The sequence below is a fragment of the Haliotis rufescens genome, unplaced genomic scaffold, assembly GCF_023055435.1.
Source record: "Haliotis rufescens isolate VD_foot unplaced genomic scaffold, xgHalRufe1.0.p SCAF_9, whole genome shotgun sequence".
NCBI classification, from domain to species: Eukaryota; Metazoa; Mollusca; class Gastropoda; order Lepetellida; family Haliotidae; genus Haliotis; species Haliotis rufescens.
Window position 1 is genome coordinate 30629545 of NW_025964383.1, and position 23945 is coordinate 30653489.

Sequence of the window (23945 nt, forward strand, 5' to 3'; positions counted from 1 at the left end):
CCCAGCGTAAAAAGTCTTTTCTGGTCAATTTCAGTGTGTTTTCCTATACTAAAATCCATATGGGGACAGAACAAAATGCATATTGTTAAAATTTAGTAATATACGGTTTTTTATCTATTTCACGTAACGTGACACAATGTGTGGACGCAGAGTATATTTCAAGAGGGCTTGTCTAATATGCAGGTGAAGCCTTCTGTTAGGATGGAAGATATTTGTTTGACGCATCTGGTATGTTATTTATTAGATTATGAAATGCGTCCGTATTTACAGCTTCATAAATAAACATAAACATAAATATAACGATTGTTTTCCACATCATATGATAACACAGATATAATGGATGAGACAAAGCTGTGTAAAATGTCTTTGTTACATGTATTCATCAGTCAGAGAATCATTCAAACAATCGTTGTTTATTCAGATTAATGAATGGTCTTAAACCCATATTGTACATCGGTATTATGCGAAGTGGTTGTGAGATACTACATTTACAGTAGCCTTTTCTCTTACATTCATCTAACAAAATTTCGTCTTCAACATATTCATTTCTATCTTCCGTCCTGTACGCTAGTTTCCTCTTTTCAAAAGCGTGAGCATTCTCCTTCGTGACTGGTGTGTTTTCTTTCCTTGCAGAACCTGTTCACAGCCATCGAGTTTATGAATAATGTGTGGCTATGCAGGATATAGCTATTTATCACGTGATGTGTTGACGTGGTTGACACGAATGTGTGTTAGTCAATATCACATTGGTTAGGGCGCAGTTTGAAAGACACCTCCATGCAAAGCCAACTGAGTTTGTCCCTCCGTATGAGTTTACGTTAACAGTCAGCGCTTCTCCTGGCATGTTGTAAAATGTAAACCCCTAGGTTCTAGATGTCATGAATCTTTGTGATTATTGTGGAGATGAAATATTTCAACATCAACGTGTAATTGTGTATCACAAGGATGTAGACGTTCGTTATGTGACACAGCAGGATTGTATACCAGTGGACTTTGAATGTGTCACTGTTACTGTATGTGGCGAAGGAGACAACATAAAATATCTCAAGAAGGGGAGCTTATTACCTGAAGGTTTTCAACGTGTATCTGTTTCTGTCAGAGAATTGGACGTAAACTATGCTTGGAAACAGGACTTGAGACCAAAAGGTTTTGAACAGGTTTCTGTGTACTCCAGGAATGGAGCAATAAAATATGCAAGAAAAGGGGACATCTCACCAACAGGGTTTGATCATGTTTCTGTCTATGCAAAGAATGAAGAAATAAAGTATGAGAAAGAAGGTCAGCATATCCCTGTAGGTTATGAACACGTTACTGTCTATGTCAAAACCGAAGACATACTATATACAAGGCAAGGAGAGCTTGTACCGATAGGTTCTGAACACGCAGACGTTTATGTGAAAGACAAAGACAAAGACAAAGTAATGTGTCTACAAGTAAAAGAAGAATTTCACACAGAGTGTCTGGAGTAAGTATTGTATTTCAACATTGGATATGCATACTGTAAAATGCCTTGTTAGTAATTGTTATACATTTCTTGCATCTTGTTCAGATATTTGTTTTCTCAAGTTGTGTTTGATATGTGTTTTATTAGTATTTATTGGGGCGGTCGGGTAGCCTAGTGGTTAAAGCATTCGCTCGTCACACCGAAGACCTGGGTTCGAATCCCGACATGGGTACAATGTGTGAGGCCCATTTCTGGTGTCCCCCGCCATGATATTACTGGAATATTGCTAAAGAGCGGCGTTAAACCAAACTCACTCACTCACTATTAGTATTTATTCTGATGATTGTGTCATTACAGAAAACATATTCCAAGGCGTGATGAGGCAGTTCGTAAGTTTCTGAAAAATGTCTCTCCAAAATGCAATGTCCTGTCTACCGGGCTTCATGTCAAGTACCTATTTGGGGTAGGGAAAGAAAAACAAGATAAACCAAGAAAGAAAAAGGAGAAGAGAGATTGTAAAGCAGCGGAGTTACTGAGAAAAGTATCAGCTCTGCGCAACTCCAACTCTGGATATATACTGGTTCATTTTGTTGGCCTGGCGCCTGGAGATTCCTTCACTGGCGCATTTGATGAGTTTGCTGACCCAAAACTTCATGATTTGATTCAAGATGGGAAACAATTCTGTGATGTTTACAGAAAAGAGACACTAAAAAGTCATTGTGCTTGCAAGGATTTTGGCGACTTCCTTGTTCTCTATGTTGGAGCTGCTTCTACTGTGACAACTTCTAGATTCAAAACCAAGACAACATTTGATGACTGCATTATTGACATTCCTGCAGCAACGCTCAAGACCTTTGTTAGAGAAAGGAAAGCCTTCAAAGAAACATTCCATAAAATTCCTGGTGTGACTCATGCAGATGATCTTCTGAATGTTCGTGAAAACAGATCACTTCAATTGAAAAGTAACTTTGAACAAAAGGAAGGGGATCAAGCATTGGCAGAGTATATTATCAAGAACCTTAAACTTGCAGAATACATAAGCGCATTTACTAAAACTGAATGTGGTGGTTCTTATCTCTATGGTGTCCATGAGGAAAATTGTTTTCTGGAGGGATATGGTTATGAGACTAAAGTAATCCGCATCCAGCCTGTTGTTCTGACGGACAGAACTGCATTCAAGGACACGTTAGAGGATAACATTGGGAATTTGGTTCTCGTCTGTGACTATGACGGAAACGAGGTCTCTCCAGATCCGAATATATTTCAATTTCAATTCATTCCTAGCACAGCAGCAAAGAAAGAATGTGATCCAAGAGTCAACTGTGAATCTGGAAATCACGGACACGGTGATGTAGATCCAGTAGTTGTTCATGTTTCAGCCAGACCAGTGAGCGGGATAGTGTTCTATGACAAACAAGGACCACTTGCATATCGATATGACAAACAATTCAAACTGATCACACGGATAAATATCAAGGATTGGGTACGTGCTCTTACAAGACGAAGGGAAACACCAGAGTGAACTGATATAATACACAAAAAGACGGTAAGTTACGTGTGTCATCTAAAATTCATATCTAATACAATAAATGGGGAAGGCTTCCGGTAAAGGCACCACATGGTCGATCACCGTTTAGGAGTACTCAGCTAAAATAAAGAGTATGTAAAAAAATGCATGATTTTCTTATGTGATTGTAAAAAGACTTAATTGTTACGTATGGACTGTAATAATGAAGAAATATGTCCATTAAAGCCTTTAAAATTGAAATTGTTATGAGGTATCATAAAGGTACGACATAGTCGGAAGCACATACATGCAGCATAAAGTGAGCACAGAGACGCTGCAGAACACGCAGGGAAAGCAATATTTTACGTTCGCTTCATCGGGCAATTTCATGTATATGTTGTGCATAAGCATTCATTCATGCTTGTGAATTGCAATGAATTGAACGTCCAATCACTACTATAGCAGTTTCAAAAATACACAGAACACACTAGAAAACAGAGTCTAACTTGCTGCTCTGTGTGTGCATGCGTGCACACAAAGAGGATTTGCTCGTAAAGACAAAACACTTTATCACTCATTTCAAGCGTACAACCCATTTGCCAAGGACATTTCTATACACTAAACTGCTGAAAAAGTGCCAAAATATTTTAACACTTACCCAAGCTAAATATAATATATGGCAGGCAAATTGAGAAAAAGAAAACATTTCAAATTTAAGACGGCAATTGGGTCGAATATCGACTTCTGAGAATGCCTAGATACATAAATGTAATCAATTTATAGGCACCCATGATTAAGTTCTGCAATAGTCATTCATCCACCAATTAAGCTACTTATCCAATCCTTGCTTATCTATTTCATTGTACATCCGAGTCATCATTGCTCGAAGTTGGCAAAATCAAAGCAAGGAAATTTGGCAATGAAGTTTAATTTAGTCTTCAGGTATATGGATGGTATTAGATTGTTCGATAATAGCCAAATAGCCAAGTTAACTTTCCCTTTTATCTTGAACAATATTCCAGCCTTCATAGGTGACATTTCTCAATCTTTTAGGTAAAGTCGTGCTTGTCCCCTCCACGATGCCCTTTCCACGTTGTCATACAACTCTCACTCGAAAGTTGTTTGGTCAGGATCACAGCATTCAAAGCGTCAGTAAATATTTCAAAACGTTTATGATAGACATTTCGAAATTTGAGGCAAAAGTTATTGCCCATGCAATTCCCTAGTTTGACTTGTACCATATGTTCCCGTGTTTATTCAGGTGAATAACTGACTTGCCTTTGCATGTATTAATGGCAGGTGAGACCGGTGGGGAAGGTCTGCTCGTCTTTTCGCGAACACCTGGTATCATTACTATTTGATAGTGATTCATAAACACATGCTTATGATATAGTTGAGATTGTACGATAGACTTAATGGAGATTTCTTATGATTATCAGAATGATTTTTGTCGCTTTTATGAAGTATTATAAATTTGTATTTGACGTTCGTAAACATGTATCAAGTGATGCAGCTTTATGTGAATGTGATAGATACAGTTCATATCTGGAGTAGTGTGTAAAATATATGTTTAAGCTGTTATGTATGTCGGCTGACATTACACAAAGAACTGTTATATATAAACATATTTGACTTCGAAGGGTAACAGGGGGCACGGGTGGCTCAGTCGTCTAAAGCGCCGCGATTCGCTTTGCAGAGTTGCGTCCCTTGGGCAGGAACCTATGATTGTGGGTTCGAATCCCGGTTCGCCCCGATTATGTTTCTAGGTTTGTCAGCACCATACCGGTGCTCGTGGGTTTCACCGAAGTGATAAACGTCTGAGACCTGCATCATTTTTCCTCCCACATTATTCTGACACGCCGTGACATAACTGGAATACTGTTAAAAGCGGCGTTAAACCCAACTCACTCACTCACGCACTCGAAGGGTAACAAGCATTTCAACTGTTTGTTATGTAAGATGTGGATTTAGTTTCAAATCGGGGTTATTCTAAATTTTAGGTTCAAGCATAGAATAGAAGATTATGGAAACTAATGTTGTATGGAAAAAATGAATCATCACATATACTAAACTGTCAGATTATTAAGTCATTGATAACTATGGAATATTAGTCAGAAACATTAATATAAGAGAACATACAAGATTCCTCTGCATGATAAATGATCATGAGACAGTGCGTTTAACGCCACTTTCAACATAATTTCAATAAAATCAAATTGTATGAATGGCATTGTGTATTCATAGCTTTCAGCCATGAGAGCCATGCCAATTTACACTTGTCAGAGGGATACACAAAGTACCTGATCTAGACTACCAATTGTCGGACGTTCATTTTGCCTCGATGGCTGACTTTGTATGCTGGCGATTAGGTGCCACACTCTGGGAGTGTGGGCTCGAATCCTAGATGGGAATCAACTCCCGAAAAGTACCAGAATGAGTACTTTACTAATAAAGTGTTATCCCAAATATAATATTTGTAACATTTAACCACTTTCTAAATGGCATTCGATATATGTTTCCTTTCAAGTTTGCTAATATGATAAGGATGCTCATAAATGTAAATTTACCGTTATGTTCTTTTCCTTGATCTGTTTTGTCAAATTAATATGATATAATTGTACAGTCTGATAACATATATATACTTGCCTTTTATTCCAAAATGTATGCACTACTTGTCGATGGAGATGTTTTTAAAATATTCTTGATTTTTACTCAATTTTTAATCATTGCAGGCAGGATGTGGAGGCTACTAGTAAGTGCACATATATTTGTTACAACATTTAAGAAAACATATATGCATGTAAGGAAAATAATTATTGATATTTACTATCTTTCCGTACAGCTGCCAAGATTAAATACCATTCATATCTATAAATAGGCGACAATCACAAGACTAGTAATGTCTCCTTTAAGAGTTGAACGTTGTTTAACGCCACAGTCATCAATAATAGAGTTGTATCAGTTTCATTTAACATTGTCAGTATAAACGTCATGTTTCATTTCATGTTCCAGCAAAATATCGCAAAGGAAGATGAGCATGGTCTATATCTGGGGACAAACGACTTCTTTCGTCCGGGCCTAAAACAGATTGGAAACAGTCTCTATGACATAAGAAGTTACTTCATTCAAAAAGGTAATAAACGTAATCATTTTACGGAGTGCCTTCAATAATTTCAACAAAGCACATATTTTATAGCATGAACTTCCTCCTGTTGAGTTTGGTGAGGCTATTTTCATACACATTTTATTAAAATCTTCGAAAGACGCCAAAACGTATTACCCCGTGAAACGTTTTACAGTGCTGTCCAAACACACACATATATGGGCTAACTTATTTGGTTAATTTGATCTATGTAGTGTAAAAACCATTTTGTAACCACATTTAGATCTGCTGTGTTGTAGTCTTTAAACAATATAATGTGTAGGAAAGAATGACTCATCCGTCAACATGATAATCACAGTCTGCAAATTAAGATTCTGTTATGTGATACTCGTGTATTAGAAGTGTCAAAGAACTGGCATAGGACCATTCTTCATGTAATAGCGTGCTTTCAAGAACTGTATATTTGTATATTTTCAGATGGTCAGGATATTGCGCCAACAAAACTAACAACCTCTTTGGAACAAGTGAAAGAACGACTCATTGAACACGTAGAAAATCACGCGTTCGACTTTGTATTTGATCATCTGACCAATGAAGTGGTAGACTTTCCAAACCCAAAGGCTGGACCATGCTTTATGTTCTTAGCCCATTCCTTGTCAGAAGTACTAGATTTCCCCACATCACCCCGTCCAAGCCACACAGTATGTGATGTATTCCTGGCACTACCTACACAACCTGTGATAGTTTTGTCACTGGTTGATGGAGATGCAGAGTCTCCTGAAGCAGTGATGTACAATACATCAGTGGCCAGAGGAGTGATAGAGACACTCAGCAGATTCACGGATGAAGATGTCAACTCCATACATGGAGTCATTCATACATCTGTCCTCGGGGACGCTGCCTCATTTGAGACTCGACTTAAGAAGTTGGCAAATGATTCTTCACATTTTGTCACAAGAGATTCTTTGGTAATGACACCTGGCAGATATGAGCAGGTCCTCACTGGTTTCTGGGCTGGTGTTGCTGAAACGAAGTCGGTGCTCAAAGAAACTGGTGACACTGATGGAGATTGTCTGAGATTTCTTACCAAAGAACAATGTATCATTCTGGTGGAGAACATAAACGATAAGGATGTCCAGGTGAAGTGTGTGCCCGGAAGTGGAGCCACGACGTTGATGCTGGAGGTGGCCAGGAGACTGAACCGACAGGGGGACACTCTGCTGGTGTGTAGGTCACGGGAGGAGAGGGACAGACTCAGGTTTGTATTAAGTTATAGCAAATGTAGATTGTATGCAGTCGGCGTACTTATTGGTTGGCGCCATCAGTAGCATTAGTAGTCGTTTTAAATTAGGTAACACCACAAAGCATCAAACAATAGAATTACTTTCGTAAATGAGTCTGCAGGAAGAAGCCTTAACTTAAAGACTTAAATGATTGTTTGAAACCATCACATGATATGAGTTCAGTTTTGTGAAAACCTGTTTCCAGGTCGGTGTATCCATCTGCTGTAGCAGCAGAGGATCTCAGTATGGTGGACCTGTCCTCCTGTGTGAATATCGTGGATGAAACCAACACAGTCATGACACACGCAAGCGGTCGGAATTGGCGATTTGCCCAAATATGTGAGGCAGAAAGGGTAATGTATGTTGTAACACTAACCGTATCATGGCAGGGTTTAGAGGTGTGAATGTTTCGATTGAGACAGGTACTCTTCTTCATAGATATTTCGAGTCGTCATTTCCGTAGGGATGACATGCACAAATGCATCTCATGAGTTTGTTTCCTGGGCAGGATTGCCAAACACTCATAACCAATGAGACTACAACATGCTATGTGAGAGCTTCCACGTCCACTCTATATAGCCTTCTCTTGTGCAGTGAACACTTAAATAACAACTACATGTAGCTGCTATTAATACCAGTCAGTCGTATCAATACCCTACCTCCATATGGTGTTTGTATATTTCCACAAACCTACCCATGACAAACCGTTTTACAGGGATAAGAATATATTCATTGAATAGCCATAACTGGTTCCCTCGAAGCCGTTTGTTCCAGAGTTGCTGATTAATAACAATTTTTCATTTTATGTTTACAGGAAAAAGAAGTGATGAAGAAACAAATAGATGTTTTGTCAGATGGTAAATGTTTATTACAAAAGCACGATAAATAATGAAGTTAAATAGAATAAAGCTATTTCGTGATGATGATGATGATTATTATTATATTGAATATTCAGGAAACATTAATATTCGGGAACTTACAATAAGCCTCTGTATGCTCAGTGAGTGAGTGAGTGAGTGAGTTGCCACTTTAAACATAATTTAAATAATATCGTGGCATATACGCTTTATGTGGGAGGAAGGTTTTAGTGAAACCCACGAGAATGAGTATAGTGATAACACATAAAGAAATACTATGAGGGCTAATCTTGGATTCGGACCAACGATGACAAATTGTAGGCACGCATAAGTGTTGCAACTTTGCACGAACTCGTGTACCTTCAAAAGTAATAAAGGAAGTGATTATTTAATGTGTACACTGTGTGAATCAATTTTGTATTTTATCGAAAAGCTTTGCGACATAAGGGAAATTGCACCACACTACACCAAAGTTCGACGATCATAGGTAAATTCGTTAAATGATTGAATTCTAATGATATATCCGTTTCTTTTAAAGTTTGCTAAATGCAATAAGTATGCTCATAAAGGTAAATCTACTGTTATGTTCTTTTCCTTGATCTGCCTTGCCAAATTATTGTAGCATAATTTTACACAGGCTGATAACAAATCTATCCTTCCATAAAACAAAATATTCTTATGCTCTACTAGTGTTCTGTTTAGCGTGAATATATTGTAATACTTGTCGATGGAAATGTTTTTTTATCATATTCTTAATGTCTCGATGTTTAATCATTTCAGGCAGCATGTGGAAGCTACTAGTAAGTGCATATATATTTGGTACAACATTTAAGAAAACATCTATACAAGATCGGGGACATATTATTGATATTTACTATCATTCTATACAGTTTTCAAGATTAACATCATTTTATCTGTAAATAGGCGACAATCACAAGATGTTTCCCTAAAGAGTTTTTTATGTCACAGTCATCAATGATCGATAAAGCTGTACCAGTTTCATTTCACATTATCAGTGCAAGCTTCACGTTTCATTTCATGTTCCAGCAAAATATCGCAAAGGAGGATGAGCATGGTCTATATCTGGGGACAAATGACTTATTTCGTCCTGACCTGAAACAGATTGGAGACAGTCTCTATGAAATAAAAAGTTACTTCATTCAAAAAGGTAACAAACGTTATCATTTTACGGAGTGCCTTCAATAAATTTAAACAAAGCATATATTTTATAGCCAGGATATGTTGAGTATGTTGAGGTTATTTATAGATACATTTTAGTCAAATCTTCGAAAGACACCAAACGCTTTGCCCCTTAAAGCTTTTAATAGTGCCCTTAACATACACAAATACATCAGGTAAGTTATTCAGTTTATTTGATCCATGAATAAAATTATACATACTGTAACTATATTTAGATCTTCTGTATCATCGGCCTTTATCAACATAATGTGTCACATAATTGGCATTCTACGTGCAGTGGACAAGCTTTCAAAGAACTGTATATTTGTATATTTTCAGATGGTCAGAATATTGTGCCATCAGACCTAAGAACCCCTTTAGCACAAGTGAAAGAACGACTCATTGAACACATAGAAAATCACGCGTTCGACTTTGTATTTGATCCTCTGACCAGTGAAGTGGTAGACTTTCCAAACCCAAAGGCTGGACCATGCTTTATGTTCTTAGCCCATTCCTTATCAGTAGTACTAGATTTCCCCACATCACCCCGTCCAAGCCACACAGTGTGTGATGTATTCCTGGCACTACCTACACAACCTGTGATAGTTTTGTCACTGGTTGATGGAGATGCAGAGTCTCCTGAAGCAGTGATGTACAATACATCAGTGGCCAGAGGAGTGATAGAGACACTCAGCAGATTCACGGATGAAGATGTCAACTCCATACATGGTGTCATTCATACTTCAATCCTCGAGGACGCTGCCTCATTTGAGACTCGACTGAAAAAGTTGGCAAATGATTCTTCACATTTTGTCACAAGAGATTCTTTGGTAATGACACCTGGCAGATATGAGCAGGTCCTCACTACTTTCTGGGCTGGTGTTGCTGAAACGAAGTCGGTGCTCAAGGAAACTGGTGACACTGATGGAGATTGTCTGAGATTTCTTACCAAAGAACAATTTGTCATTCTGGTGGAGAACATAAACGATAAGGATGTCCAGGTGAAGTGTGTGCCCGGAAGTGGAGCCACGACGTTGATGCTGGAGGTGGCCAGGAGACTGAACCGACAGGGGGACACTCTGCTGGTGTGTAGGTCACGGGAGGAGAGGGACAGACTCAGGTTTGTATTAAGTTATAGCAAATGTAGATTGTATGCAGTCGGCGTACTTATTGGTTGGCGCCATCAGCAGCATTAGTAGTCCTATCAAGTCCGGTAACAACATAAAGCATCAAACAATCCAATTCCTTTTTTGAATGAGTCTGCAGAAAGAAGCCTTAACTTAAAGCCTGTTTCCAGGTCGGTGTACCCATCAGCTGTAGCAGCAGAGGATCTCAGTACGGTTGACCTGTCCTCCTGTGTGACTATCGTTGATGAAACCAACACAGTCATGACACACGCAAGCAGTCGGAAGTGGCGATTTGGAACCTGTAAGTATATTTACATATGACAATTAATTCAGCACTCTATAGTCAAAACCAGACTCTTTGTCGTTAAAACATATACTTCCTTGTTAGATCATGAATGTTATTTTTAATCTGACAAATTTGGTGAAAGAAAGAGAAAAAAGAAGAAAAAAAACATAGCATTTCTTAAGTACTGTTGATACAAAAACTCATTCTGTGTGCACCTTACAGCTTATAGTTTGTTGACGACTTGCATGTTGTTCATTTCAGATGTAACTGATATTAAGGAACTGACGTCCAAAATATGTGAGGCAGAAAGGGTAATGTATGTTGTAACACTAACCATATCATGGCAGGGTTAAGAGGTGTGAATGTTTCGATTGAGACAGGTATTTTCTTCACATATATTTTGAGTCGTCATTTCCGTGGGGAGTTTGTTTCCTCGGCAGGATTGCCGAACACTCATAACCAATGAGACTACAACATGTAATGTGAACACTTAAATAACAACTAGCTGCTATTAATACCAGTCAATCGTATCAATACCCTACCTCCATATGGTGTTTGTATATATCCACAAACCTACCCATGACAAACCGTTTTACAGGGATAAGAATATATTCATTGAATAGCCATAACTGGTTCCCTCGAAGCCGTTTGTTCCAGAGTTGCTGATTATTAACAAAGTTTTCATTTTATGTTTGCAGGAAACAGAAGGGATGGAGAAACAAATAGATGTTTTGTCTGATGGTAAATGTTTATTACAAAGTCACGATAAATAATGAAGTGAAATAGAATAAAGCTATTTCGTGATGATGATGATGATGATGATTAAGATGATGATGATGATTAAGACAGAGTAAATAACGTCGAGAGAGATGTGCACATAACAACCTCATGATAAGACTCTCAGCTTCATAGTTGGTACCTATTATACATGCTTTAGGGTGTAAGTAATTTAGCTTTTTTCAAAAACATTTCAGATGCTTGGAAGAAACAGATTGAATATCTCCTCAGGGATTTCAGTGTGCTGAAAATATTAAGTTACAAACTGGGACAAACATGGCGTATAGCTGTAAGTTGATGGATGGATGGATTGATACATACATACATACATACATACATACACAGCTACATAGATACATATATACATGGATACATAGCAGAAAACACTGTGATTACACACACTTAATAACAAAGATATTCACATCTTATAACATACACCAATAGTAACTGTATTAATGCCACTTTGTTACCTTTGTTTATTTGCAGGTTCGTCCGCTACGCCATAGTCTGGAGGACAAGCCACATGGGCTTACCACAAGCAAGGGTCACTATGCAATTGAGTATTTCCATCCTTAAACGCCCACGTAAACAATACATATTTTGAAAGACTGACATATCCATTGAATTGGCTAAAACAAACGTCCTGGTCCCAGGAGATGGAATGATTCACTCTTCAGTGAAATTACATGAGGAAACCCAAAGTTTAATGTTGATTATTAAAGAGAATAATTATCGATTTATAGATTTCGTTATATAAATGGTTGATTTGGTTTATTGCTACTAAATGTAAGAGCTATTATCGATGTCTCTTTATAAAACTGCTTGGGGTGATGTTTACTGGGGGTGGGGGATGTGATGACATTCATAACAAATATTTCAGATGTAAAAGATATTCCTTCACCTAAATCTTCTTATTCATTTCAGCCTTGGGCGGCTTCAGGCAACTCTCTACCCCACACAAGGCTCAGTTGTCAGACCTACATGACAGAATGAGTCAAAGGAAGAATATGTTTCCTCTTCTAAAATCGGTAAGATTTGAAATTACAGAGATCTAGGTTATGAATCGCAAGCAAAATAATGACTACCAAATAAGATATGATAATGAAATTCACATTGTCTATATATTTTATTTCAGGTCATGATCAAAGATAAAACGCTTCAAATGTATCACGAGGTTAAAATGGCCCACTTGAGGAATGGTATGTAGTGTAGATAACAAGACTGATGGTTATGTCCTCGGAACATAATGTAGCCAAATAAGTAATGCATGTCATAACACGTTCCCTCCTCCACTCATATTGTCCTTCAGTCCAATGTACTCCGCCAAGCCTTCCCCATGACCTTCCTCCAGACCTTCCTTCTCTTGACCGTACTTCATCCCAGTCATCTAATTGGTCCTGTATACCACGCATCCTACCTGCCCCCCTAGTCCCTTGTCAATTTGGCCATTCTTCCCTGGAGCATATCGTTTCTTATATCATTGTTCTGCTGTCTAAACTCCACATAACATATATCACATGTCATATTTCTTTATTTGAACTGTTATCGATCATGTTCTTCTCTCTTTCCTTTCTCCTACCACTTCTACCCAAAATCCCCAATTCTTCCATCTGTGCTTCACCAGTTATTCGATCTCTCATTCTGGTGCCATTGCATCTTCCTCTTTCTGCGTGTCCTTCATCTATCCATTCTCCCATCTGTCTCTCGTTATACACTCTTACACTGACACATGTTGTACCAGTGGGACATTTGTCTTTACAGTGGTTCAACTGGTATATAACATGTGAGTAAAATGAGAGTACATAAATGGATATATTTCAAAGACATGTATAATACAACAATTGAATGATGACTGTACGTTTTAATTGTAGTTTCAATCTTTCAGCTTTGGGTAAAAAAGAATACACAGAATCGAAACACAATTTTACGATGGTAAGGTGTGACATACATATCTATAATCCCCGAAATTTTCTTCTAAAAATAGATTAAAATACAAAAATTCAGACCACAATGTGCCAACATCATCTTAAGATTTAAAGAAGTTTTTGCTGAGATGGTTTGCTAAAAGTTGGCTGTTAAATGGAATACATTGGTTCCATCAAGATCAAGGAAGGTAACGTTTTATTACTTTTTCAGGTTGGACATGTCGAAAGTCCAGGAATTGAGCAACAAATGGGTAAGTTTCAACATATTATTTCTGTTTATTATTATTGTGTATTAATCGATGCAATATGTATTGATCGAAATTACAATGACAGCATGTTGCTGCTACTCAATTGTCTCTCAAACAACACTGAAAATGTGAAAACATTTTATTTTTTTTGCTTGTTGCAGAGAGGCTTCACTTTGAGTCAGGGAAGGAAGGAAAAGAATCCGACATTCAAGTGTGTAACTTACAAGAATCTCACGTTCCTAGACTGATTATCTTAATCTTATGGTTAATGTTATATTTTCACTGTCGCATATTACGAACATATTTAGGAAAGGTGCATATTATCTTCGACTGCAATCTGCCAAGATCTGGATTATAGAAACATATCAAACTTCCTTTTCAACCAATGTTATATCTTAAGTAATCATAGATTACATGACTGTGTGTATTTCAGCCAGTACGGAAGGAAGGTATCCAGACAACCGAATTGGAAATAGAGCCACAGGACACAGATGGAAAAGATCTTGAAAGCCGTAAGTACCTGCAGCTGAGGGTCCTGTGGGTAGAATTGAGATTGTCCACTCGTGAAAACATAGTAAGAATTATCATAAATCATAAATTTACAAGTTTCTTTACCCAGATAAAAGGCATTGCTGCTGTATTACATAAAGTCATTCAAGTATTGGAAAGGTCACCCCGTGAGCGGTTGATATATTAATTTTCGATGTTTGTTTGTTTGTTTGCAGGCTGGGGAGAAATCGACAAGCTTAATCACGATCTGGACAACCTACTGAAGGTACCTTTTCATATAATCATATTTATCATAACATTCATAATAGATTTTAAAAAATTACAATGGTGAATACTGGAATGAACGATGGACAATTACAAACATATTTAATGGTTACACGCACGAGTAGATAGATATAGTGTGTCTTATCAAGTTTGTTGTTGTTTCAGGACAGGGATCATAGAAAAGAAAAACTCCACAAATTATACACGGGTATGTAATCAAGTTCTGGAAACGTATTCACTTAACTGAATGTCCCGCATGTGACGAAATTTCTACTACCATGACTACTACTACTACTACTACTGCTGCTGCTGCTGCTGCTACTACTACTGCTACTACCAAGTTAAATGATAATTAATTACTAATCATTGTTGATAATGTTCTGCTCAATGATAGGATTATCTACTCTATATATCGTTTTCTTTACCAGTGGAGTGGCAGGCAACAATGGAGTACCTGACTCGACACACGACGGTCTTATCTTTGTTAGACAAGGAGGTACCAGGTTTTGATGTTGTGAGTATAACCGTTTAGCTATGGATTGGGATATCTACATTCCGAAAATGAAATAATGCTTGTATTTTTAAAATTGTAGTTAACAAATGAAGCAAGCTTATATCATCATGAGAACATGAAATAAAATTATTCTCCAGACATGTTCACCTCCAAATGAAACTGAGAGGATTATACAAGCTGATCTACAAAACATCCAGTGACATATCAGTTACGTTTGGCAACCAGATGAATGACTGTCTACACATGAAACATGTATCTTTACTTACAGCTGTCTGGTTCTATAACGTCACAATCTGACAACACGAGTGATGGTCGAGGCCACAATAAAGGTAAAGCACAACTTGAAGCAGTTGATATATTTAGTTCCCCAATCAGCATCAAAATAAAGCTATGCAATGCATTTGCCCATGAGGTACAATCTGCAGCATAGGAAATTGCCAACTACCCAGCGAACATTTGACAGTTTTATAAGTTTCATACATATAAGTCACAAAATATTTCATGAGGTTTTTTTTCTCTTTTGGTAATTATTAGAACAGGAATCTAAAGGACACACAAGAGCTCCCGTTCTGATTCACCAGCTGAGGCAATACCAACAGGGACGACTGACAGAAAACCACCTGGCTGCAATTGCAATGAAGGTAAATAGCAGGGACCAATATCAATAGAAAAACAGATATCTAATCTATCATGGACCTGACTACCAACATGTACCTAGGATAACTACCTAACACAGCCACACCATGGATGTCTTTGTCGTTTAAATGAGCACGAAAAGAAGCGAACATAAAATCTGCGTATGTATTCCCGCTTCTCATGCACTGACCTGATTAAGCTTAAATAGTTTATGAAATTCACATACACGCACGCACGCACGCACGCACGCACGCACGCACACGCACACACACACACACGTGTATAGATAGATAGACAGACAGACAGGTGTGTGTCTTTATTTTATCTTTGTGTAGTTCATATGTGCTCAACATGCTCATCATAACATTTATGCATTAAAGTCATTATTATCAGTATGTTCTTCTGATATTTGAAACCTATATTTTAGGAGATACTTTGAAATATACATATTCATAGCAATATTTACTGAATTGAATGTATTGTGATTTGATATACATGTATATGGTATATGGTTATGTATCTGTTTATAGATCGGTGCGATCTGGGTGTGGGGTGGTTTACAGGTCTGCAAGCTGTTCATTAGCAAAGTGAATTTTCAAAGTATTAATTCAATGCTTGGACGGAAATATCATGATCTTTTTCATGCGTTGATCCCCTTTGTGTTATTGTACTACGACTTTTTTCTCTTTTGGGATCTCAAAATGTTGATGATTAAGTTTGTTATTTGGATTATGTCTCAGTACTGAAGGAATGTCATCCTCCATTGAACTCGTGAACAGCTGCCTGAATAGTGTCCCAGTTCTTGGTTGATTTCTGTGCAACCAAGGTCTGTATGAAATCCTGTAAAACATGGCAACACATTGCTGGATTATTTTATCTTGTAGATAATCAGGGTAAACGAGCAGCAACTCACAGAACTGAAAGCAAAGAACGATAGTCTGGAAAAAGGTTTGTACTGTTAGGTGATAATGCTTACAGACAAATCTCTACTGTTCTGTTCTTATTGAAGTTTCCAACATGCACTGTATACACAGATCGATGATGCTATTATGCTGGACTTCTGTAATACAACTGCTGACAAGGAGCATTGTCCCAACATCGAAGGAGTTTATCTTTCACGTGTAGTTTTGTATCAATACTGAAATTGTTTCTGAAATTAGCCGTGCTTCATAAAATGTGATGGAAAATGGGGTTTAACGTCGCGTTCATGTTTATTGCACTTAAATAACGCCGATTTTATAGTGCTAACTCACTCATATACCATGCCTCAGTTTAACATGAATACCCCACTCTGACAAGGTAAAATGATTCCGAGCCAACCAGTCCTTGTTCAAGCCCTTTAATGCCGAGTGCCAGGCAGGGTAACAACAGGTGCCATCTTTTACCGTCTTTTCGAATGACGCGGCTAGGGATTGAACCCCAACCTTCTGCTCTTCGGGCGGACGCTCTATTACTAGCCCACGTGGGCGGTCACTTCGCATAAAGTTGTGTAAATGTTATGTTTTTGCAAATAACACAATATTTAGTCATTCGTTTGATCAATGTTTTATCAACGTCCTCAAATAGGGGTGGTATAACAACTTAATTTACAATATCAATATTGGACCACCATTTGATGCAGGTGATGCAGCAGGTGCGCATTGAAGATACGAGATGATTGAAAACAGCCAGGGGGTTGTTGTTCAAAATGGCAAGCAAAGCTTGGCCAAACTTAGCTATATCGTTACCGTCTGGTTCTGTTACTGTTGTAAGTGTCGTTCCATCTCAACCCAGGCATATTCCTTTGGGAAGAGGTATGGAGAAACACCATGCTATGACAGCAATGTTATGCTGCCTCAAGATAGTTGTTCCAACACTTGCAACATGTGGTCGGATTGATCCTGCTGCAACGTGACGTTACGTCCCTGGATTTGCACAAAGGGTAGAACATAATCTCAAACGATGTCGTCCCGCTAGCGCATGCCATTCAAATTACCATTAACAATGATGAGTTGTGTTCTCAGTTGAGTTGTGATGCCACCCCATACAATGACACCTCCAAACCCAAACTGACGATGTTGAGTAACGCAAGCGACAGTAAAACGTTCTTCTCGGTGCCTGTAGGCCCTTACACGACCTTCCGCGCTGACAACTCAGTCCTGTCTTCTGAACCTTATATGCTGTCAACACCAAACTAGACGTGACTGACGGTGATGTCGAGGCAACATTTGTTGTGGTCGGATATTATGCTTCCTCAACCGGTTGTGTATGGTTTTGCCACTAATTGGTCTCAACCTAGGACTTGTCCGAGCTGTTTATGTAGCAGTTTGGTACCGATTCCGTACATGTACCAACCGAATACGGTTGGCTTGTTGACATGACGTCACACATTTCCAACCGGCCCGTGATACGTTTCGAGTGTTGCCATGTCATAGATGATATTGTGTTTCGGTGAACATGAAAGTGTCTGACAACGTTGTTTTGCGCCGTCCCTGTTTGCAGCATACCCACGGCACATAGCCGTTGCATTGGGTAAGCGTTAGTTTCCCAAAAGTGTTTTGTTTATGAGCACCTGATAGATAGACAATTATCGTGTGCTTTTGACAATCAAAACAACGTGTGTGAGTATCATGCTCCCAACAAACACGCAAACATTCAAAGTGTGCGCCGTGAATGAACATGCACGTGCGAATTGTGAATCTCGAAATTAAAGTCGAGGAGAAGTCTCCATAAATTTGTATTGAAAGATGCATATGTAACGGTTACTTTTTTCCGTTTATGAATATTCATACCATGATAATGAATCGGAATCGGAATCATTCAATGACCTGTTCTTTTAGCAGAGATTTATGATTATTGTAAGGTGGTGTCGCCCTTGCAGGGGTTCATTTACTAAAATGGTCTGTCAATGCCATAAAAATATCTTTTAAATAAATTTCTGAGACAATCTAAGGATTTTGTGATATTCCATGCGAGATATTCCACCCCAATCTGCCATTGTCTATGTTATGTGTTGTAGTTTTATTATTAAGTTGTTGGTCTCCAAACTTGTACCCAATCAAAGCAGCATAAACCTTAATGTGTAAAGATAGTTCTCACCTTTCAGACTATGGAAGCGCTGTACACATTGTTGGACTGACATGTCGACCTAGGCTGGTTTCGTGTAAGTATTTCCGGGAATGAGTGAATGGGTGACTAAACGTTCTTTTGAGACAGTCAGCAATATGGGAGCAACATAACGACGAATCTGAAAAACACAAACTGTCATGGCATAATTGCAAACAATGAGCCAGACCACATGTTATCAGATTCCATTTTATATAGTTATGACACAAAGCAAAGAATGCAAGGGACATAACTCTTACCATGTATAAAACGTATATATCCAACTTAAAAATATTGACAGTAGCTCTCTTTTGACATATAATAGTATTATAACTTAACATAATCAAAAGTAGGTTTACTTCTATGTCCAATAATACAAAAGGAAAATATACAGTAGTCTTTTGTACTTGACGCAGCACAACTGCTAAATGCTACTGAGCTTATGTTGAAACTTCAACCGACCAGCAGAAACATCGACCAAGTTCAAGTTAGTATAAAACGTCAACGCCAAAGGATAATCTATCTAGATTATCTGCCGTAACAGATTCCATTGGGCGTAAAAAGCAAAATAGCGGTGAAAATTATATGAATGGATCACTGAAATCAGTGATGACAACAGGTGTTCGCGAAAAGGGTAAGCATGTCACTCACCCGCCACTCACAACATTTACATAAAAAAGTAATTGTTTTCTGACGCGGTGAAACAGTACTCCTGGAATACAACGGCGGCCTGTAAACAAACCAGACAATCAGGTGATGGACCAGAATACCCAGTGACAGGATAACGCATTTACTGATTTTGCTGAAACTAAAAACGATATGATTGTTTTTATTTGTCTGCTAAATCATGAAATATGTTCGGGTTTTCTTCAACACATCTGGAGACGGAGGGGCTGGTGGCAGTTATAATGTGTCACTGAAACCAGGTGTTCGCGACCTACATGACCTATGCTAGTACATTGACCTTCACTATGTCTTGATCTGCGCTATGATAGAGGGATAATTCTGGTTAAAATGCAGTTCAGGTGACTTCTAATATGAATCTGTTCGTGTACTGACCCAAGTGTATAAAATGTCTCATGAACTCACAATGCATTATACACTGTAGTAGAGTTTATGTATGTGTGATGCCTGCATTCGACTTGTACATAAAGATTAGGAAAGAGATGCTACATTGCATAGTACGCTACATTTCACATTAGGTGAAACACAGAATGTTATACAGTTGTGGTTTTAATGTCTTTTCATGTGTATTTGTATTATTTCGGCAATGTTGATGGATTGTAATTGTGATTGTGGTTATATGGGAGTCCACACTCTCCGCGTAATTTTAGAAATTAGAAGTTAAGAACAAAAAGCTTGTTACTATAAAGCATATATGCTTATAACGAACTATGGTTATAACGAATTAAAATTAGTGATCCCTTTGAGTTTTACTGTATTTGTACGCAAGCAAGTCAAAATTATTTCAACAATTTTGATCCATTTTTGCGTGTTTTAGGCAAAAACGCACCTTATCTGAGCTCTGTGAGATAGCAGACGTCTTTATTTCTCAAATTCCCGTGTTACAGACTGGTGATCCAGTGTGGTTTGGTTGGTTTGTTGTTTAACGCAGCACTCAGCAATATTCCAGCTATATGATGGCTGTCTGTAAATAATCTAGTCTCGACCAGACAAACTGGTGATTGATATCATGAGCATCGATCAATGCAATTGGGATCGATGACATACATCAACCAAGTCAGGGAGCCTGACCTCCCGATCCTGTTAGTCGCCTTTTACAGCAATCATGGGTTGCAGACTGGGGATGCATTTTGATAGCAATGAGGCGAGAGAAAAACTTATCCCTGGGTTGTAGTACCGTGTGTTACCTTAAATTGTTTCCTTATAACACCCCGACACAAAAAGCAACACGTGTATCAGTCGGGGTGTATTTATAATAACAAGATCAATCGTGTGAGTTATTTCAAAACAGATAAATAATCACACCGCATGCAGAATGCATATGGTCTGACCTGTAGGAGATAAAAACATGAAATTTGGATTTGTAGACAAGGCCCAGTTCACAAAAAGTCTGAAGTCTGAATAACGACTACAAGTTATCAGAAAATGCACTTCGTCTTCAATACTGTAGGCATAAAACAATTTCATGTAGAATTTGAATACTAAAAACATAATGCGAGACACTCAAAGAAAATTGAAACAATGCTGTCCTTCACTTAACGTTTTAGACACACACACACACACACACACACACACACACACACACACACACCTGTACATGGCGACACACAGACAGTGACGGGGTAACGATGAAAGTGACTGAAGCGGACATAGAATATAACTGTTCATGCGGTGGATGATGAACACAAAAATGTCAAAAATATCCTAAAACACGATATTTTTTAGTTTATTTTCATCCTATTCTGTAAAAGATTCATATAAAATCCACACACAAACACTTTTGTTGGGAAATTCACTCACTGAGGTCGTATTTCATACATGAACATCGTCCACGCACAACACACGTTTGGCAGATATCTGCACAATGGGGGTAAATCAAAAGTGTACCAAACATTCTTTTATATTACATTTTACGGTAAATTAATCCATTTGTTTCTTAATGAAATGCATTTTGAATTCTCGTAGTAATAGTTTTACATTGTAATTAGCGCGCTAATATAGCGCAGTTGAGGCTGATATTCTGTCCTGATGAAAAACACAGACGAACATTCAGCGCGCTGTTTGGAAACAAGCGAACAATCAGCCAATATTTTCAGTAAATCTCTTTCTGTGTCTCAGTTTGTAACAAGCAGTGAAATAAACTTGCTACACAACAAATACAATGTTTATTTCCAGGTCCTAAACGTCACCTGGACGCGGCTCGGGCCAACAAAGACTGGAGCCACGTAACTACAGACGGTGAGCTGGTCAACTCGCGGCCCGACACACGGGATGAGGGGCGGGACAGGCTACAGACGTACTGGGGGACCTGTAGCTCCCCCATCCCCCTTCCTCCACCCCCCTCCACCCTCACCCCCCACCCCACCACACCAACATACTGGGAGACAAAGACCCGGGTGCGGGTGGAGGGGGGAGAGTCGTGGTATGTCCTGGAGATGGGGGTGGTGGAGGCAGGACAGGTGGACAGTGAGCCGTCGGTTTCTCTACAGCGTCGCTCCTGGTGTGTCCGTGTACAGAAATGTGACAGACACGGGATGAGAGCCTGTACCGCGGTGTATCGGGGGAGGCAGCGGGGCGAGTGTCAACAGAACACCATGTCCCCCACTCCCGGCACACAGGTCACCCTCCACTATGGCGTGGTGCTGGATGTGGGGAGGGGGAGAGTGGCCTTCATTGACTTGGACAGGGGGATTGTTCTTGTCAAGTATGATGAGGTGTTCCGGGAACCTATTGTCCCCGTGTTTAGTGTTGGGTGGCTGCCATCTGACTACACTGTGTCGATGAGTCTGATCAGCGGGGAGGACGTCGACATGACAGACACCAAGAGGGCCCTCGTCTACCAAGCGCTGAGATAGGAAATAAACTGGTTCTTTAAAGTTGTCCGTGTAACTGTTTCAATGACAGGCGGGGAAAGTGAGTGAAGCGGACATAGAAGGGTTCGGTTTGTGTTCTGTTTGTTGTGTGCAAAATACAACCAAGTTCTTCACATGTCTGGTTTCACTACTTTCCTGGTTTCTCCTTGAGTTGGAAATTATTTTAAATACTCACACGAATATTGTTGTGATGGAATTATTGGTGTAGTTGCTGAAATTATGCCACAGCAACAATTTTCTGAAATGTGATGTGAAACAGAAGTGAGTACATGGGCAAAATGTAAAAATTCTTTCAAAACAAGATTTCTTCTGCTGATATTGATTTATAATGATAAAACAATTGTTTTAAATACTCACACGAATATTGTTATAATGAAATAATTGCTGTAGTTGCCGAAATTATGTCACAGTAACAACTTTCTGAAATGTGATGTGACACAGAAGTGAGTGCACAGACAAAATGTAAAAATTGTTTCAAAACACGATTTCTTCTGCTAAAAATATTGATTTATTATGTTAAAACAATTGTTTTAAATACTCACACGAATGTTGTTATAATGGAATTATTGCTGTAGTTGCTGAAATTATGCCACAGCAACAACTTTCTGAAATGTGATGTGACACAAGTGAGAACATGTAGTGACAAAATGTAAAAATTGTCGCCAAACACGATTTCTTCTGCTAATATTGATTTATTATGATAAAACAATTCTTTTAAATACTCACACTAATATTGTTATGATGAAATTATTGCTGTAGTTGTTGAAGTTATGTCACAGTAACAACTTTCTGAAATGTCATGTGACACAAGTGAGTACAGAGACAAAATGTAAAAATTCTTCCAGAAGATGTTTTCTTCTGCTTATATTGATATAATACTATAAAACAATTGTTTTAAATCCATACATAATAGTGTTATGATTAAATTATTGCAGTATTAGCTGAAATTATGCTACAGTGACAACTTCTGATGAAATGTGATGTGAGGTTTGGCACAAAGAAGTGAGTGTACAGACACAATGAAAAAATTGTTTCAAAACAAAACAGTTTCTGCTTATATTGATTTTATATGCTAAAATAAGGTTTTTAAATTCACACATAAAACTTCTTGTGATGAAATTATTGCTGTAGTTGCTGAAATTGGTAACTCGCCACTATCTGGTCTGACACAGAAATGAGTGTCCCGAAAACAAAATTAAAATTGTTTCCAAACAAAATTTCTTCCGCTTATGTTGATTTAATACAGAAAATATTTGTTTAAACCCACACATGAATCTTGTAGTGATGAAATTATTGCTGTATTTGCTGAAACTATTCCACGTGGTCATTCGTTGCATTTGCTGAAGCTAGTGCACACACAACATAAACATTCTCTCGGAATAAGATTTCTTCTGTTTGTGGACGTGTGATACTGTAAAATAAATATGTTAAATCCAAACATGAATAAGTTATATTAATGACATGGTTACTGCTGTCATGGCTGAAACTAGGCACATTTGTAATTCTCTTGTATTTGATATTCGTGACTCAATAATGTCACCATAAGTAAATAACAAGAAAGAAATAACAGCTTCTCTATTCATATAATGCCAACAGTGGCCTATTAATTGCCAATGTCGACCCGATGTAGGTGTGCTAGCTGGG

General features: G+C 38.3%; 1 protein-coding gene across 4 annotated transcripts in view; it reads left to right on the forward strand.

Moving 5' to 3' along the window:
* Nucleotides 1-640: 640 nt before the first annotated feature.
* Nucleotides 641-23945, forward strand: part of LOC124118569 — a 132965-nt gene continuing 109660 nt past the window's right edge. Inside the window, exons 1-29 of one of the 4 annotated variants that reach the window (XM_048390497.1) lie at nucleotides 641-1465; nucleotides 1802-2990; nucleotides 5684-5703; nucleotides 5964-6084; nucleotides 6532-7312; nucleotides 7543-7690; nucleotides 8152-8194; nucleotides 8975-8994; nucleotides 9242-9362; nucleotides 9713-10493; nucleotides 10671-10801; nucleotides 11048-11097; nucleotides 11485-11527; nucleotides 11761-11852; nucleotides 12050-12107; nucleotides 12488-12591; nucleotides 12699-12762; nucleotides 13449-13495; nucleotides 13700-13739; nucleotides 13898-13947; nucleotides 14170-14248; nucleotides 14462-14511; nucleotides 14676-14718; nucleotides 14939-15024; nucleotides 15293-15353; nucleotides 15559-15665; nucleotides 16545-16608; nucleotides 18746-18802; nucleotides 21604-23865. In XM_048390497.1, the coding sequence (XP_048246454.1) occupies nucleotides 5689-5703; nucleotides 5964-6084; nucleotides 6532-7312; nucleotides 7543-7690; nucleotides 8152-8194; nucleotides 8975-8994; nucleotides 9242-9362; nucleotides 9713-10493; nucleotides 10671-10801; nucleotides 11048-11097; nucleotides 11485-11527; nucleotides 11761-11852; nucleotides 12050-12107; nucleotides 12488-12591; nucleotides 12699-12762; nucleotides 13449-13495; nucleotides 13700-13739; nucleotides 13898-13947; nucleotides 14170-14248; nucleotides 14462-14511; nucleotides 14676-14718; nucleotides 14939-15024; nucleotides 15293-15353; nucleotides 15559-15665; nucleotides 16545-16608; nucleotides 18746-18802; nucleotides 21604-22283 (3936 nt within the window). In that variant the 5' untranslated portion in view covers nucleotides 641-1465; nucleotides 1802-2990; nucleotides 5684-5688 and the 3' untranslated portion in view covers nucleotides 22284-23865. Of the gene's footprint in view, nucleotides 1466-1801; nucleotides 2991-5683; nucleotides 5704-5963; nucleotides 6085-6531; nucleotides 7313-7542; nucleotides 7691-8151; nucleotides 8195-8974; nucleotides 8995-9241; nucleotides 9363-9712; nucleotides 10494-10670; nucleotides 10802-11047; nucleotides 11098-11484; nucleotides 11528-11760; nucleotides 11853-12049; nucleotides 12108-12487; nucleotides 12592-12698; nucleotides 12763-13448; nucleotides 13496-13699; nucleotides 13740-13897; nucleotides 13948-14169; nucleotides 14249-14461; nucleotides 14512-14675; nucleotides 14719-14938; nucleotides 15025-15292; nucleotides 15354-15558; nucleotides 15666-16544; nucleotides 16609-18745; nucleotides 18803-21603; nucleotides 23866-23945 lie in introns of those variants that run through there. The other 3 variants (XM_048390495.1, XM_048390494.1, XM_048390496.1) reach the window with 3 other exon arrangements.